The sequence below is a fragment of the Camelus dromedarius genome, chromosome 17 (genome assembly GCF_036321535.1).
Source record: "Camelus dromedarius isolate mCamDro1 chromosome 17, mCamDro1.pat, whole genome shotgun sequence".
Taxonomy (NCBI): Eukaryota; Metazoa; Chordata; class Mammalia; order Artiodactyla; family Camelidae; genus Camelus; species Camelus dromedarius.
This window is the reverse complement of record NC_087452.1, coordinates 38012247-38030144: the sequence shown is the minus strand read 5'-3', so window position 1 is coordinate 38030144 and position 17898 is coordinate 38012247. Positions and strand designations below refer to the sequence as shown.

The 17898-nt window shown below is 37.5% G+C and overlaps 1 protein-coding gene across 2 annotated transcripts in view; it reads left to right on the top strand.

The window, feature by feature from the left end:
* Positions 1–17898, top strand: part of ABHD5 (abhydrolase domain containing 5, lysophosphatidic acid acyltransferase) — a 32919-nt gene that overhangs the window by 574 nt on the left and 14447 nt on the right. The window contains exons 1-2 of one of the 2 annotated variants that reach the window (XM_031470110.2): positions 236–354; positions 17549–17634. In XM_031470110.2, coding sequence (XP_031325970.1) covers positions 263–354; positions 17549–17634 — 178 coding nt within the window. In that variant the 5' untranslated portion in view covers positions 236–262. Of the gene's footprint in view, positions 1–235; positions 355–17548; positions 17635–17898 lie in introns of those variants that run through there. The other variant, XM_010974734.3, reaches the window with a different exon arrangement.

Here is a 17898-nt window from a genome sequence, read left to right as displayed (position 1 = left end):
GCTTCCATCCTCAGGTACGCGCTGGGCTCCGTTCAGCCCGGGCGAGAACGCAGGTGTCTCTCGGGCGGAGCCTCCTCGGAGCCGGGAGGTAGGGGAGGCGCTTTCTCGGGGCAGTGTCAGATAGAGAGCCCAAGTTCATCCCAGAAGTCGCGGAAGATAAAGGAGTGTCAGGGGAAGGAGGAGCCCAGAGTGAGAGAAAAGGGGCCGAGGTAGTGGGTCTGTGGCTTTAGCTTTCAGAAAACGTTTAATTTACAGATACTTTATGGAAAGAAAGTTTAGTACGAGATCTTCCTTTGCTTCCAAGTGTTCTGGTGTTACTAGAGAAGTGTGTCCGAGTCCGTCCTCAGAAGACACGTATGTGTGGGAAACTTTATGGAAGCGGGAGGATAGATGTCTAATGAGAAGGGGTTTTTTTGGCTTGCTTTTAATTGAAGTATGTAGTTGATTTACATTGTTGTGTTAGTTTCTAGTGTACAGCAAAGTGATTCAGTTATACATCTATGTGTGCATATATATGTATGTGTGCATATATATTTACCCGCACTTTTTCAGATTCTTTTCCATTATAGGTTATTACAAGATATTGAATATACTTCCCTGTGCTATATAGTAGGTCCTTGTTGTTGATCTATTTTATATATAGTAGTGTGTATCTATTAATCCCAAACTCCTAATTTATCCCTCTCCCCACCTTTCCCCTTTGGTAACCATAAATTTGCTCTTTCTGTGAGACTGTTTCTGTTTTGTAAATAAGTTCACTTGTGTTATTTGTTTAGATTCCACATGTAAGTGATATCATATATTTTTGTCTTTCTCTCTCTTACTTCACTTAGTATGAGCATCTCTAGGTCCATCCATGTTGCTGCAAATGGCAGTATTTGTTTCTTTTTTATGACGGAGTAATATTCCATTGCATTTACATACTACATTTTCTTTATCAGTTCATCTGTTGAGGGACACTTAGGTTGCTTCCATGTCTTGGCTGTTGTAAATAGTGCTGCTATGAACATTAGGGCGCATGTATCTTTTTGAATTAGAATTTTCCTCTTATACCCAGGAGTGCGATTGCTGGATCATGTTGTAACTCTATGTTTAGTTTTTTAAGGAACTGCCATACTGTTCTCCTTAGTGGCTGCACCAATTTATATTCCTGTCAACAGTGTAGAACGGTTCTAATGGGAAGTTTTTTGATATACAAATATAGTAAGTTTATATTATTCTTTTCTACCTGTAACTTCATGCACTTGTCAGCAGATGAATAGTAGTTAATTAGTGGAAAAATTAAATTGCTGTGAACAATTTGCCTTTTTCTCAAGGCTAGTCACTTATATTGGAAAGTAAATAAACTTCTATGCTCCCTCCCATATATATTTTATACTTTGACAGGAATTCAACTTCGGATGTCAGGAGAAACTTACACATGAAACATAAGCTGAATGACAGAGGATAATCTGGAGTACCAGGATAGACAGGGGTATTTGGAAAGACGACAGAGGGGAAAAGTTATAAAATATTAGAAACTAGGTTCTTCCCTTGAGTTTTATTTATATTATGGAAAGGTCCATTGTTTTGGTTTGTTGATGAACTTCCCTGTTAAGTTGAGGCAGGTGCTGAATGTTATGTGAACATAAGTAGAAACCTGTTAGCTTGTTAGCATCTAGTTTGTCACATTTTTGGCCCTGAGACTGTTTTTAAGTGGACTCTTTGGTCTCCGTGTTGTTGGGGAGCTTGAGAGTCCAGGGCATAACTATGAAAGAAATTTGTGATTTTGGATGATAGCAGGAGGTCACTCGGGACAGACTATAAAATATCCTTAGTAGCTGACCACCATAGTCTTTCAGCAGAGGTAGGCCTCCTTGGTCGTCTTGGTAATACAGTAATACACTTGAGCAGTGTCCAGTGTGCAGACTAGTATGGCCTTCTGAACTGTACCAAGCAAGTACCTGCTCCTGCTGGCTGTTTCCTAAATGTGTTCATATTAAACCTAAGGCCAACCCTCTGTGCTAGGTATTACTGTTCCCATTTTTCAGTTGGAACTGCAACTGGGACTGCTACTAGCACCCCACCAGCAAGTAGCAGGATGGATTGGAGCCCCTTAGGTGTCTGGATGTTGTCTCAGGAGCTTTCCCCATATCTCTGCTGCCTCTCACTGGGTTTGGACTTAGTAGGATGTTTGGTTCTTGTTTCTTTTGCTTATTCTACTGACACTTCATTGTTTAATCCTTGCATTGATACAGAGCTCTCTTTTAAATTTTTTAAAATTTGGTTAATCAACAGTAGAACTGTCCCAAGAGCCAAGTGGATTATGGGAAAACTGAAGTCTTGAATCAAGTTCCCTATCCTTAAGACATTTCAGGTTTAGATGGGGAAATGACATTAACAAAGGAAACAATTATAAGATGGTTATCTGAAGGTATTTTGGAGCATATGATTCTTGTCATTTCCTTTGTGACTTCCTTAGTAAAGACAGGCAAGCCTAGGAGCCTTTTGGCTTTTAACATCTGACCCCTTTCAATTACAATATAGTTGAGAAAGTTAAATGTAACAGGAGTTGGGTAGACTTCTGTGAATTGCTGCAAAGTTGTTCCAGAAAATGATTTCGTATCAGTTGAGTTTAGGGAAAAGCTATCATGGAATTGTTCAGTTGCAGAGAAGACAATAGAATAGGTATTTTGCGGTGGTGGTCTGGAGTTATTGCTAAATTTTCAGGAATTTTGCCAGTCTTTGGCAGCTTGGAATCAACCATGGTGATAGTATTTACACCATGGAAATCATCAAATAGAACAAAGTCCCTTATTTGTACTTTTTCTTCCCCTTCCCCTCCAGTGGGTTTCCTCTACTGGATTTACATTTGAGTTTGACTGTGTTTCTTTGCCTTGGAAATGAGATAGAGAAATACACTCTCCTCTATTTTAAAAGACTTCTAAAATCAGTGACTCCTCTCTGTTACCATCTCCCTTTCCAAATCCTTTCTCTCTGACTTCTAAAAAAAAAAAAAAGCACAGAACTCCTTGGTGCCGCATCTCAGTGGATTTTTATTTTTCTCAATACTTAACCTTTCTTGGGTCCTTTTCAGTGACACTGTAAAGATAGCTACTCCCTTTTGAAACTCTTATCAGACATTCTAGCTCTTACGAGATTTTCTTGTCTTACCCCAAACCAGTAGTTAATTTTATTCAGTGGTCTTCTTTTTCCCATTCCCTAAATGTGGTCATTCTCCAAGATTCTGTCTCCAGTGTACTTTCATTTTTGTCTTGTTTACTCACACTGTTTGAACTATCCTGTTTGTGGAGAGGACTGAAATCTCAGGATGGAGCCCTGCTCAGTACCCTAGTGATGTTTCTAAATGTGTGTCACATGTTTGCAATGGATTCCTCAAATGTAACATGTCCAGACAAGTATCTTATTTGCACCTTCCTTCCCCTGAACTAAACAATACAAAAAGCTCGGTTCCTCCTTATGACGTCCCTATTTTTATTAGGGCATTTAGGTACTTAGTTTCTTCTGGTTATCCAGATTAAGAACTGTGACACTGTCTTGACTCCCTTTTCCCCCTTTTCATTGATCCAAATGTCAAATCTATTACCAAGTCCAGTACATCGTAAGTACTAAGTACAACATCACCTTTCCACTTCCACTGATGTCTGGGAGCCACCTGGTTCAGACCCTCCTTCCTCCCTTTTCTGGATTATTGCAGGCTTTGGTAACATGTTCTCTTTCTATGCTTTCAACGTAAGTTATTTTATTAGTTACTTTTACATCCCCAAGGGGCACAGTCTTGTTTGTAGTACAGCCACACACAGTGGCTTTATTGCATGTCCTCAGCCTGACTTTACAAAGCCCTTTACAGGCAGCGTGACTCCTATCTATCTTGGAGTCCCACTTCCTCCCCATGCACTGGGCACTAGCCAAGCTGTATCTTTCATTGTTTGCCAAACATGTTCCTTGCTCATCTCCCATTTCCCCATGACTTGGTTCAAATTGTTTTCTCTGACCCAAAACAGATAGTGATCTTTCTTCTCTAAAGGTTCATAATACTTTCCTAAACCTTCTTTATGGCACCTGCACCATGTTTTGTAGTATAGTTTTTGTATATTTGTTTCATCAGCTCGTTGAGGACATAGCTTTGTCTTACTCAGATATCTGATAGAGCCCAAAGAGACTTTTATAAATAGAAGACTTCAATAAAATTTTAAGAATTAAACACTTCAATTCTTGTAAATTTATGCAGACACAAACATTAAGATCAAAAACCTAGTACTTGATTATTCATTTTGCACCTGTGACTTAAATTTTTTTGTCCTAAAATATCCAGAGGACATCAAAAGATATGTTCATAAGAAATTCACAGCTTGAACTTGACTGGGACAACAAGTAGGATCACGAACTTAAAATTATATTGGGGAGGTTGGGAATATGATTCTTTTCCTTGACCTTGGATGAACCAGTAGGGAACCATGCTTCACTGTTTTGCCTGTTCTCCAAATTGCCAATTACAGACCAGCAAATGCACATTTCAGTCTTGTGACAAAGAACTTAAAAGATTTGCAAAGTCCCATGGATGGTACACTTAGTAAAAACAACACTGGATAATACATTTCAGAATTACAGATGTCTCTGAATGAGTCCTTAAAATTTTGACCTGTATTTATAATAGTCATTCAGAAACATTGTAATTAGATTTTTAGTCTAACTGTGTGGTTCTGTAATTCCTCACTCCTGATTGTGAACCATAAAAGAGAATTGTATAGAAAGATAATTTTATTAAAACTTGTTATTCAGTTTGAGACAGGATTTTTAGTTTTTATTTTCTTTATCTAGTGGCTGAACTTATTTTGGAACTAACACAAAATGTCACTTGGATTTGTTAAACAATGCAAATCTAAAAGTACACATGTAGCTTCTTTAATTACATATGTTTGATGATGCTGGATCTGATTCCAGAATGGCTTGTTTACTGTGTGAGAGAAGGTAGGAGACAATTGAGGGAAAATATTAGCAGCATGTGGCTGTGCCTGAAACACCAGTTCTCCAACTCTAGGCCTTTTAAAGTTACAGGTTAGAAATGAAAAAAAAAGAGTGCTAATTAATGTGTTAAAATATATTAGAGGGCATGTGTTGTCATTGACCTAATTATAATTTTGAATCACTTTAGTATCATTTATTTAAAATAAAATGCCATGTTATTCACTAAAATTATGATTGTGTGAGACACACTTTTTTTTTTTATTCCTCTTTTTCAGGAATAGGATTTAAGAACTCATTTCCCAGGAGAGAAGGTCTTTATTTGCCCAAGTGTTACAATTTTCATTTTTGAAGTTTTCAGTCATTCATTGGTTGAGGAATTACTTCAGAGGAATATGTATAATCACACATCTAATAAATTTGCGTATTTATAATAAAGTGAAAACCTTATAGTTTCTCTAAATGAGGTAGAATATTGTGCTTAGGGTAGCTTATCGAGATCAGTAATAACATAATTTTTCTCTCTTGACAGTACCAAGTATAAGGATGGAGGCCATTTTAAACAAAATTGTCATATGAAATTCTCTTTACTTATAACCTAATTAGAAATGTTATTTAAGTGGCCAAGAGTGTGTGGAAATTGACCAAACTTCTGTATATTTTCTTCACAATACTTTGAAATCTCTTTCACTATTTCACAATATTTACAGATTATGCAATTCAGGTTTAGTAATACTATAGATAGTCAAATGCCTTTGAGAACAAAACAGGGCTTACCAGGAAATTTAAATGCTGATAGCCTAGGATACAAGTACAATGTTAATGATATTTTCTTTTTAAAAAATATTACATAGAAAGTTAAAGGGAAAAATTCAGTGTTTTATCTCTAAAACTCAGGATGCTTAACATTAGATTCTTGAGTTAATAAGCTATTAATATGTTAAGCATACCTTGTTTGGCTTTCTTTAAAGTTGCCACCTTTAATATAGTCTTTTAAAGCTATTCTTACTCAAAAGTCTGCTCACTGAAAAGATTCTTTGTATTTATTACAGGTTATAAAGCAAGATTATTTGGTTTTTTGATTAGATGGTTTAGGACTTGGACCCTCAGCCTTCCTAATAAGATCAGTTCTCAACTGATAGGGCTGTGTAGAAAACCTTTTGGTGCACATTGGTAAACTTTCCTGTTGTCTTAGGTAGATAAAGTTCCTTAGTGAATGACTTGTCTTTATATTGCGATTGACACTTTCATCTCTTCTGAACTTAGGGCTTCAGCAGTATATGATGGTATTTATTGTTTATCTGTTTAAATAAATTAGAGAAGTTAATTTTTGCTTTTCTATTTATTTTCCAAAGCTCTGAGGAGGCAGCCCTGTATCATGTTCACTGTATTACAGTCCCAGTGAATTTAATTTTTACTTTGGATTTTATTACCTCAGAAGTATGGCTGGATATCTGACAAGCTTCAGTCTGTGTCCTTAGCTCCAGCCTCATGCCCTTAGGTGCAGCCTTCTACACGCTAAGCCTAGAAATGCAGAACAGCACTGAAGGACATAGGAGATCTTGTGGAAGGGACAGAGGGTTTCTTTTAAGATGAGGTCATTTTACCCTGAAGACAGGAAGTGAGGTTGGATGGGTGTTTTCGAGAATTGAAGCAGTAGAGGTGGCAAGATAAGGTATGCGAACTCATGAACAAAGAGTGGCCACCTAAAGGAGGGGAAAGATAGACCCCTCACTTTCACTCTTTAAAAAAAAATGTTCCTTTGAGCCTATTATGTGCATAACACTCAATACTGTAGAGTATCTCTAAGAAGTAGAAGGCAGTATATATAAAACATTATCATCTAGTTAAGGCAAAAATTGTTTAGACAGAAACATTATGGGGACTGAATGGAAGAGAAGTATCTTTACAGTTCCATTGAGAGTGAAAATAAAATATTTTACTATGTTTTTTTAAATGTAGATTTTTACAGTTTAAATATACTTTAGAAAAACCCCATTTAAAAAAATTATCTGCTTTGATGAAAAAGCTGCTATAAAAATCTGGAGAGTATTGGTGCCTCTTGTGGTTAAAGAATCTGAATTTTTTTTTAAATTTAGTTATAGTCAGTTAAAATTTTATTTTATTCCTATTTACTTTAGGTAGGGGGAGGTAATTAGGTTTGTTTGTTTGTTTGTTTGTTTATTTATTTATTTATTTATTTTTAGAGGCAGAACTGGGGATTGAACCCAGGACTTCCTGCATGCTAATTAAGCATGTGCTCTAGCACTTGAGCTATATCCGCCCCACATTTGAATTTTTAATGTAATGCAATGGACTTGCAAACATAAAAGCATTATTTTGCCCCTTCTCTTTGAGTTAAGCCCATCACTAGGAGGCAAAATGCATGGACAAGACAGTCCTATCCTTTGAAAGTTGGTTTTGTGATGAGTGGTAAATAGGTGGAGGTAGACATGATTCCTATATTCCTGGCTGGTATAAAATGTTTTAAACTCTGGTGCCTTATACATAGGAAGTATTCTGAGACTGAATTTTTTTTTTAATGTAATTTTTTAAAAGACTGAAGTAAAGACTATATTTGTGTTTTCTTTGCCCCAGCATGTCTATGATGTGAGTGGGAGCAATAGTAGATTATAGTTCACTTCGTTTTAATTTTCTTTTTTTTTTTTTTCCTTTTTTTCGTACTGACCTCTAATTCTCTGTGGCAAAGAACTGTGCTATTATTTGAAGGATATTTCTCTAAGAAAATTAATGAGATCCAGTTGTAACTTCCTCTTGGTACTAGTTCATGTATTTCTGGCCAAACATAAACACTGATGACCATTTTGGGTCAAGAACAAAAGAGCTTAGTTTATAAGAACTCCAAAGATTATGAGATTCTTTTCTTTTAATTGCCTGTTAACTATTGTTTTCAACAATTGAAAAATAGAGTAAATTGAAAAATTCATTGCTGAAGCCTTGAATTGTTTTTCCTTGATAATTTGTAAATATGTTTATATATTTACAAAGACTAATATTAGGGACATTTTCTGTTGTGTTTATACCTTGATAATAAGTTATAGGTAACATTTGTGGGAGATGCCTAGTGGTCTTATCTCCTGTTAATTGAGAAGATTTGAAACTGGCAGCAGAGAACATTAGAGTAGAACCTCATTAGGGATCTTCTGTTCCAACATTCTTTTTTTTTTAAATTGAGGTATAATTGACATACACCATTATATTAGTTTCAGGTGTATAACATCATGATTTGATATTTTTATATATTGTGAAATGATCATCATAGTAAGTCTAGTTACAGCCATCACCATGCATAGTACAGAATTTTCTTTTTCTGGTGATGAGAACTTTTTAGACTTACTCTCTTAGCAACTTTCAAATATGTAATATTTCTTATTAACTATCATTGCCATGCTGTACATGACATCCTCATGACTTATTTATTTTATAACTGGAAGTTTGTACCTTTTGACCCCCTTCACCATTTTGCCTACTCTCCAACCTCTGCCTCTGGCAACCACCAATTTGTTCTCTGTATCTATGAGTTTATCATTGTTATTATTATGTATTCCACATATAAGTGAGATCATACAAATTCATCTTTCTCTGTCTGACTTATTTCACTTAGCATAATACCCTCTAGGTCCATCAGTGTTGTGCAAATGGCAAGATTTCGTTCTTTTTATGGGTGAATAATATTCCATTATATATATACACCACATTTTCTTTACATATTGATTTGTTGATGGGCACTTAGATTGTTTTCATATCTTGGACACTGTAAATAAGGCTTCAGTGAACATGAGGGTGCATATATCTTTTCAAGTTAGTATTTTTGGTTTTTTTCAGATAAATATCCAGAAGTGTAATTGCTGGATCATATGGTAGTTCCAACTTTTGAGGAACCTCCATACTGTGTTCCCTAGTGGCTGCCCCAATTTATATTCCCACCAACAGTGTGCAGGAGTTCCCTTTTCTCCACATCCTAACTCTTGTTACTTCTTATCTTTTTGATAATAGCCACTCTGACCAGTGTGAAGGGATACCTTGTTGTGGTTTTGATTTGCATTTCCCTGATGTTAGTGATGTTGACCATCTTTTTATGTGGCTGTTGACCATCTGAATGTCATCTTTGTCAAAGAGTCTGTGCAAATCCTCTGCTCATTTTTCAATTGGACTTTCTTTTGCTGTTGAGTTGTGTGAGTTCTTTATATATATTTGATATTAATCTCTTATCAAATTTATGATTTGTGAATATTTTCTCCTGTTCAGTAGAAATGGGAGATGTTGATAGTTTCCTTTGCTGTGCAGAAGCTTTTTAGTTACTGTAGTCCCACTTGTTTATGTTTGCTTTTGTTGCCTTTGCTTTTGGTATCAGATTCGAAATATCATCAGCAAGGCCTGCGTCAAGGAGCTTACCGCCTATATCGTTTCTTCTAGTTTTATGCTTTCAGATCTTAGATTCTAGTCTTTAATCCATTTTGAGTGATGTAAGATAGTGGTAGAGTTTCATTCTTTTGCATGTTTCTGTCCAGTTTTTCCAACACCATTTATGGAAGAGACCACCCTTTCCCCATTGTATATTCTTGGCTCCATTGTTGTAAATTGATTGATTATACATGTGTGGGTTTATTTCTGGGCTCTCTGTTCTGTTGCATTGATCTATTTGTGTTTTATGCCAATACAATTACTGTTTTAATTACTATAGATTTGTAATATAGTTTGGAATAAGAAGTGTTATGCCTCCAGCTTTGTTCTTCTTCCTTAAGATTGCTTTGGCTATTCAGAGTCTTTTGTGGTTCCATACAAATTTTAGGATTATCTGTTCTGTTTTTGTGAAAAAAATGGCATTGGAATTTTGATACGTATTGCACTGAATCTGTAGATTGCTTTGGGTAATACGGAAATTTTAACAATATTAATTCTTAGAATCTATAAGCATGGAATAGCTTACCATTTCTTTGTCTTCTTCAGTTTCTTTCATCAGTGTCTTATAGTTTTCAGTGTACAGGACTTTTAACCTGCTTAATTAAATTTGTTCCTAGGTATTTTGTTCTTTTTGATGCAATTGTAAATGAGATTGTTTTCTGAATTTCTTTTTCTGATAATTTATTAGTGTATAGAACTGAAACAGGTTTCTGTACATGGATTTTTGTATACTGCAACTTTGCTGAATTCATTTTTTAGTTCTAACAGGTTTTTTTGGTGGAGTCTTTATTGTTTTCTGTATATAGCACTATGTCATCTGCCAATACTGGCAGCTCTGCTTCTTCAGTTCCAATTTGGATGCCTTTTATTTCTTTTTCTTACTTAATTGCTCTGGTTAGGACTTCTAATACTATGTTCAATTAAAGTGGTGATAGTGGGCATCCTTGCTTTGTTCCTGATCTTAGAGGAAACTCAGGTCTTCACCATTAGGTATGATGTTGGCTATGGGTTTGTCATATATGACCTTTATTATGTTGAGATATATTCCCTCTATACCCATTTTGTTGAGAGTTTTATGTTAAATGGATGATGAATTTTGTCATATGTCTTTTATCCTTCATTTTATTAATGTGATGTATCACATTGATTTGTGGATGTTGAACCATTCTCGCATCTTTGGAATAAATCTCATTTGATCATGGTGTATGATCTTTTTTATGTATTATTTAATTCAGTTTGCATATGTTTTGTTCAGGAGTTTGGCATCTATCTCCATCAGTGATATTGACCTATAATTCTCTATTTGTGTGTGTGTGGTATCCTTGTCTGTTTTGGTATCAAGGTAATGTTGGCCTTGTAAAATGAGTTTAGAAATGTTCCCTCTTTTTCTGTATTTTCGAATAGTTGAGAAGGATTGGTATTAATTTTTCTCTGAATGTTTGGTTGAATTAATCATTGAAGTTGTCTGGTCTCATACTTTTGTTTGTAGGGAGTCTTAAAATTACTAATTCAGTATCCTTACTAGTAATCATTCTATTCAGATTTTTATTTCTTCATGATTCAGTCTTGGAAGGTGCTATATTTCTAGGAATTTATCCATTTACTCTAGGTTGTCCAGTTTGTTGGTGTATAATTGTTCATAATAGTTCTATTGTGATTCTTTTTATTTCTGTGGAATCAGTTGTAATGTCACTGCTTTCATTTCTGATTTTGAGTAAGTCCAACTAAAGATTTGTCAATTTTGTTTATCTTTTCAAAGAACCAGCTCTTGGTTTCACTAATCTTTTCGTATCTTTTTTTTTTTTCTTCAGTCTTTCATTTATTTCTGTTCCAATCTTTGTTATTTCTTACCCTCTACTAACTTTGGACTTTATTCCTTCCTTTTCTAGTTCCTTGAGGGTAAAGTTAGGTTGTTTACTTGAGACTTTTCTACTTTTGTCTTTTGATCTTCATACTAGCTTTAGAAGTGATTAATCAGTTACCATTAGTGTATTTTTACATTTACCAGTGAGATTTATACTTTCGTATGTTTTCTTATCAGTAAGTAGTGCATTCTTTCAGTTTAAAGAAGTAAATACTTTTAGCTTTTGCTTGCATGGTAACCTCTTTATCTCTCATTTGCTTCTGAATAACTTTGCTGAATAGAGTATTCTTGGTTGGAAAATTTTTTCTTTTATCACTTTTAGTATATTATGCCACTCCCTTTGGTCTTGGAGTTTCTGCTGAAAAATTAGCTAGTTGACTTATGAGGTCTCTGTATGTAACAAGTTGTTTTTCTCTCACTGCTTTTTTAAGATTCCCTCCTTGTTTTAACTTTTGGTATTTTAATTTTAATGTGTCTTAGTGTGGATCTCTCTAGGTTCATCTTATTTGGAACTCTCTGGGCTTTCTGGATCTGGGTGTCTGTTTCTTTTCCCAGGTCAGGAAAGTTTTCAGCCATTATTTTTTCAAGTAAGTTTTCTGTTCCATGCTTGCTCACGCTCTCTCTCTCTCGTTTTTCTGGGACCCTTATAAAGTAAATGTTATTTAGCTTGATGTTGTCTTATGTAAATCCCTTAATTTTTTTTTTATTCATTTTTCTTTTTGCTGCTCTATTTGGGTGAATTTCTCTGCACTGTCTCTGAGCTCACTGATCATTTTTTCTGTTTCATCTAGTCTGATGTTAAACCCATCTAGGGTATTTTTGAGTTCAGTTATTATATTCTTCAGTTCTGTGATTTCTCTGTGGAACTCTCTTATATTTTCTGTCTCTTTGTTGAAGTTCTCACTGTGTTCATTCTTCTCTCAAATTCAGTGAGCATCTTTATGACCATTACTTTGAACTCTTTATCAGGTAAATTGCTTATCTTCATTTCATTAAGGTATTTTTCTGAGGTTTTATCATATTATTTCATTTGAAACATACCCTTCTCTTTCTTCACTTTGCTTGATTCTCCGTGTTGGTTTCTATGCATTAGATGAAAAACAGCCACCTCCCCCAATTTTAAAGCATTGGCGATAGGAGATGAACCTTATTGTTTAACGCTGCCCTGGCTCTTGGTTGTCTTTCAAACCTTTATGATTGTCTAAGAAGCTTAGTTTATTTTCAGTAGCTCTCAGTAGTTGAGGATGTGCCAAGACTAGTGTTCCAAAGGGGAGGGTCTCGGTCAGTGCTTAGATTCAGGCTGACTGGAAGCTAATCCCTCAGGCATCAGCAGTCAGACAAATCATGGCTCCAGACCAGTGTACAAGCTCCTTCCTGGGAGATACGGGTGAGCTATAGCAAGGCAGAGGGTGAGTGCAAAGATGGCATTCCCCAGCCTCTCTTCCATGAGAGCACCTCTGTAGTCTCTGTGTGCCAAACCAGAAGCCTGCCTCTCAGGCCAAAGCTCCTGAGCAAATAAATGAGCCTCTTTCTCAGAGGGACTTGGGGTCTGTTTCAGTCAACTGTGCAGTGTCCTGGGAGTGGTTGTCTGCCAAAACCTGTCTCTCTGATTGTTACAGTCCCATGGGACCCAGGAATACAAGCACCCATGACTGCCAGGGCCAGGCAATTAAGGAGTGCCCTCTGGGTCACAAACATAAAAACTGGGTCACTGAACATGTATAGAATCTCCCCTTTGGGAGATACACTGGCTCTCTGGAGCACTGCGAAGGGAGAGCAGAAAGATGGTGCCCATTCCTGGAGAGCATCCCAGCAGGCCCCTTACCGTTTGGCCTTAAAATTAGGAAATGAGTCTCTTTCACATAAAGTCTGGGTGCTTTCAGAGGGCTGCTTCTGTGCAGCCTGGTGCACGTGAGTCTGCACACAGGCCCTTTAAGAGCCAATCCTCGGTTTGCCAGAACCCTGTGTGTTTTGTGGACATAAGACCCATGGTCTTCAAAGCCAGACATTTTGGGGGCTAATGTTTCAGGTGCCAGCCTTAAAAGTCGGGGTGCCACATATAGATTACAAGCCCTTTGCTCTTGGAGGAGAAGCTCTGGGTTTTGAGTTCCCTCCCGATTGTGGGGTTTATGGTGAATGGTGTCTCAGCCTTTCCTACCTGCTTTGATATGATTTCTCTCTGGTTTGCCTAATGTGAAGGGCTCACTCTGCTAGTTTTTAGATTTTTATCAGAGGAAACCGTTCCATATGTAGCTGTAGATTTAGTGTCTGTGAGAGGAGATGAGATCAGGGTCTTCCATCTTGAGTATCTCCATAGTATAACCCCCATGCCATGAACACCTGACCAAATTCATCTGCTCTGCTTGAAGTCCTGTCCTTTAATCCTGTGCACGTGCACACATGCGTGTGTGTGTACACATGCATACATGAATGGTATGGAACTTACCAGGAAGTTTTTATATTTAAAGATAAAGAGACAAGAAGAAAGTTGACTAGCAGATAAAAAGCTATATATATATATGAAAGCTATATATACATGAAAAAGTGTGGGTTACTATGCTTCTGATCACCTTCCTAAATTGTTCATTCTGTTGATTACCCTTTTCTTGATTCACCTCTTTGCATTGACATTTGTTAGTTTTTCTGTTTTGTTTTGGGGGATTCAGGTCCTTGCCTTGCGCATATCCTGTCTCCTAATAATGGGCCAGTGGTACTTTGCCTATAGAAATGAATTTCATTTACCTTCCCTCATCCATTTTTGGTGTTTCTTATGACCGAAGCCTTTACGTCACAAACACAATTATCAAGCACTCATATGGCCAACCAGCCAGTTAGTGTGTTTGGCACTGGCAAGGTAAGAATGACTTTTAACATGGGTTTAGCATTCATTGTGCTCAGAGTGCAGTAGGGCAGATACATATGTCAACGAATAACCATGGCAGTGGTAACTGTATCTGTAACAGTTGCCAGAGGAGTGACCAGTGACCTTGGCATCAGGATCAGGGGCAGCATCTCAGAAAAGGCAAGGTATTCTGAGTAGAGGGATAGCTGTGCAAAGCCGTAGAGGCATAAAATAACATGACATTTTGGGAGTTGTGAAGTACTGAAAAAGTAGTGTACCAAAGACAGGGTGGGGAGAGGGTAAGCTGTGGATGGATCGTAAAGCATCTTCTCTGTAGGTTTAATGAATGTGACTTCATTCTGTAGGTAATGATGGCTCCTCAGACATTTTAAGGAAGGTAATCACCTGAGAAAAAATAGTTTTGAAGTCACTTAGAATTCAGCTCAGACCTCTACTTATGTCACTAGCTGTATACTCTTGGACCTGGTGCTTAACATTCCTGAGCCTCAGTTTTCACATCTTGAAATGGGTATAGCCTGGACTGAGACTATCTTGGATTGTGAGTGATTTAATCATCCAGCAAAATTTATTTGTTGAGCGCCTGTTATACATAATGCCCAGAGAAATTCCACAGGGAAGGGAAACATAGAGCCTCCAAAGCTTAGAAAACGGTGGATACTGGATCAGCCCATCCAGAATCTAGCACATTTGTTTGTTCACATCTATTTGTATTCATGTGTTATCTGTTGTTATTAGTAGCACCTCAGACAGAAACCTGGGAATCTTCTATTATACCTTCTTTGTAACCAGTTATCAAATCCAACCTGTTTTACTTTGTGTGCAAATTTTATTATGATGAAATGCTTAAGTGTGTGTTTTGTGTTCATTTGCTGGATTTTGACATATGCATCCACCTGTGTAATCCAATTGTCTGTTAAGATGGAGAACTTCCCTGTCATCCTCTTGCAGTTCATTGCAACCAGTACACTTCAGGTGAAGCAAAAACTTCATTCATTCATATCATGAGTGCACATTAATATGCTAGGTATTGGTATGGAAACTGAGAATGCAGTGAGCCCTTACCTTCAAGGTTCTGATAGTTGGTTGAGGATACTGATGAGTAAGTATGAACTTTATAACATGACTTCAGAACTAAGAAAATAGAGCTTGAGTACAGGGTGCCATCCTGCTTCCTTGATCTAATGCTCTTTGGGTATGTGGGCAGAGGGGAAATAGAACCTAATCTGAGGCTGATAAGAGGTGTAATGATCCTGGAAGGAAGTGGGGAGGTATATTCTGAGGAGATTCAGGGCCAGGGAATATTGTGTGTCTAGACCCCAGAGAGAATAAGAAATGACAAAAGTGATATTAGTGTCAAGTAAAGGCTGGAGCAAGGCTGAGTTTCCCATTGTAGGTCACCTAGAAGCAGCCTTACCTTCGAGGCCAGGAGTGATGGAAAAGGGTGATTCTTTGTCAGTCCTTATCTTTGAACTCCCCCTGAACCTTACATAAGACTTTTATGGCACCTAAGTGTTAGTGAATCATTGTTATTGCTGTCCTCAGTACAATATCACCTACTGTTTATTGAATGTTTCTACATCTCTTATCTTGGAACACACTTCATGCTTTAGAAGACACACAGAAGAGAGAAGGCAGTGTCAAGGGGCACAGATAACTCGGTGCTGCCACCGGGTGAGGAGTGCCAGCAGCCCCCAGAACCCAGAAGACACCAAGAAAGGGGTTTCCCCTAAAGCCTCTGTTGGGAGTGTGGCCCTCCTGACACCTGGATTTCAGCTCAGTGATGCTGATTCCAGACACCAGGTCTCCAGAACTGTGACAGAATACATTTCTGCTGCTTTAAGCCACCACTTTGGTGATAATTTGTTACAGTAGCCATTGGAAACCTGTTGTGTCACCACACAGGTATGTAATTCCTTATGTGCACATGCTCACACCCTTCCTTCCCTCCTGAACCACACAATCCACCTTTTGAAATACCCTATTTATCTATGAGGATCTGGTCTAAAAGCAACTTCCTTCCTGACCCCTTCAGGGAGAATTCATCACTGTTACCTCTGTTGGTAACTGGTATGTCCCCAGTGATTATAATACTTATTCATAGACATCAAGTGCCCTATAAATACTTGTGGGTGAATTAATTCTCTTGCGTATTACAGTTGTTGAGTCACCTGTTTCTTCCATTAAATTTCTTTTGCTATATTTATTTTTTAAATTGAGATATAATTAACATATAACATGTGTAAGCTTAAGGTATACAATGTGTTGATTTATACATTTGTATATTGCAGTATGATTTCCACCTTAGCTTTAATTAATACCTCTATCACATCACATAATTATCTCTTTTGCTGTGGTGAGAACATTTAAGATCTAGTCTCTTAGCAGTTTTGAAGTCTATAATACAGTACTGTTGACTGTAACCACTGTGCTGTGCATTAGACCTCCAGAACTTACTCATCTTCTGGTTGTCATTTGTACCTTTAGCTTGTTTTATTTTAAAGTCTTCCTCATCTTCTTGTCTCTCCATCCCTATTGCCAAAGCCTTCGTTCTGGCTCTTAACCTCTCATCTGGAGTCTGCAGTAGTTGGTCTCTTTTCCTTCTCTAATTCATTTTCTCTTCCATGGGAAAGCTGTCACTTTAAGCGGTACTGGCCACATGCTGAGCCTGTCAGATGACTGCCGATGTCCTGTGTTACCTCAGATTGTCACACGTGGTCTGCTGTAGGCCAGGAGTTGACCTGTTACTGGCTACGGGCAAAGTGTGTCAGTTCCAGCCTCCGCCTGCCTTTCCTCTCCTGCTACGTGAGGCCTGCTTCCTTGCTCTCTTTGTTCAGCTGTCTTCTGCCAGATGCCTGGGTCATTCTTACCGTCTCCTGTTTGTTGGAATCCAAAGCTTTCTTTTTACAGTTAGCCGATTCGTGCTAATTAGATTGTACGTGGGCCTGTCCTCTGCATTTCTTTTAGGGGTCTCTTCTACTGTTAACCATGAGAATTGAAGCTATGTTTTAAAATATCTCCTATTTTTGTAAGATTTCTCTTCTCTCAGCCCTCATCATAGGTGAACCTACCATTGAAATTACCCTACTTATGATCTTTAACTTTTTTGGACTTCCACTCTGATAATAGGCTGTCTTGCAGTGGGGTGGGGGAATACCTTTTTTGTCTTTTCTTGTTCTGCCCATTGATGATGTGGAATCTGACTATCCATGCAGGTAAGATGGACCTTGTAGGAGGTTCTTAGTCCGAAGGTGACTATTTGTAGTCCAGTACTTTATCACCATGCTTTGTACCTAGTAGGTGAATTTGTCACATACAGACAGTTCCTTATCATACAGAGGGTAAATTTTCGTTTCTGCTTTTCTCTCTGTGTAACAGTGGGAGTTGAGAAAAGCATAAACACACTCACTTGTATTTTGTTTCTGACACTCTAGGTCGGGCTGGCTAACTGGTTGGCTTCCCACGTGGTGCCCTACATCAACATCACACCTTAAAGAAGCTGAAGAGAAAATTTTAAAACGTAAGATTTTCTTCTTGTAAGTTAACTGACCTGTTTACTAAAATAGGTTCAATATATATCATTGCCTTCAAACTGTAGATGAGATTCTGTGATGTGTTAGTTGTTGGCAGAAGAACTTTTTTCTTTTTTCATGTCATCGGCAAGCGCATAAACGTGGGAAGAAGACGGGGGTCTCAAACTTTTTGGTCTTGGATCTCTGTTACACTCTTAAATTAGGAAGTACCCCCAAGGAGGTTTGTTTATAGGCTATAGTTATCAATATTT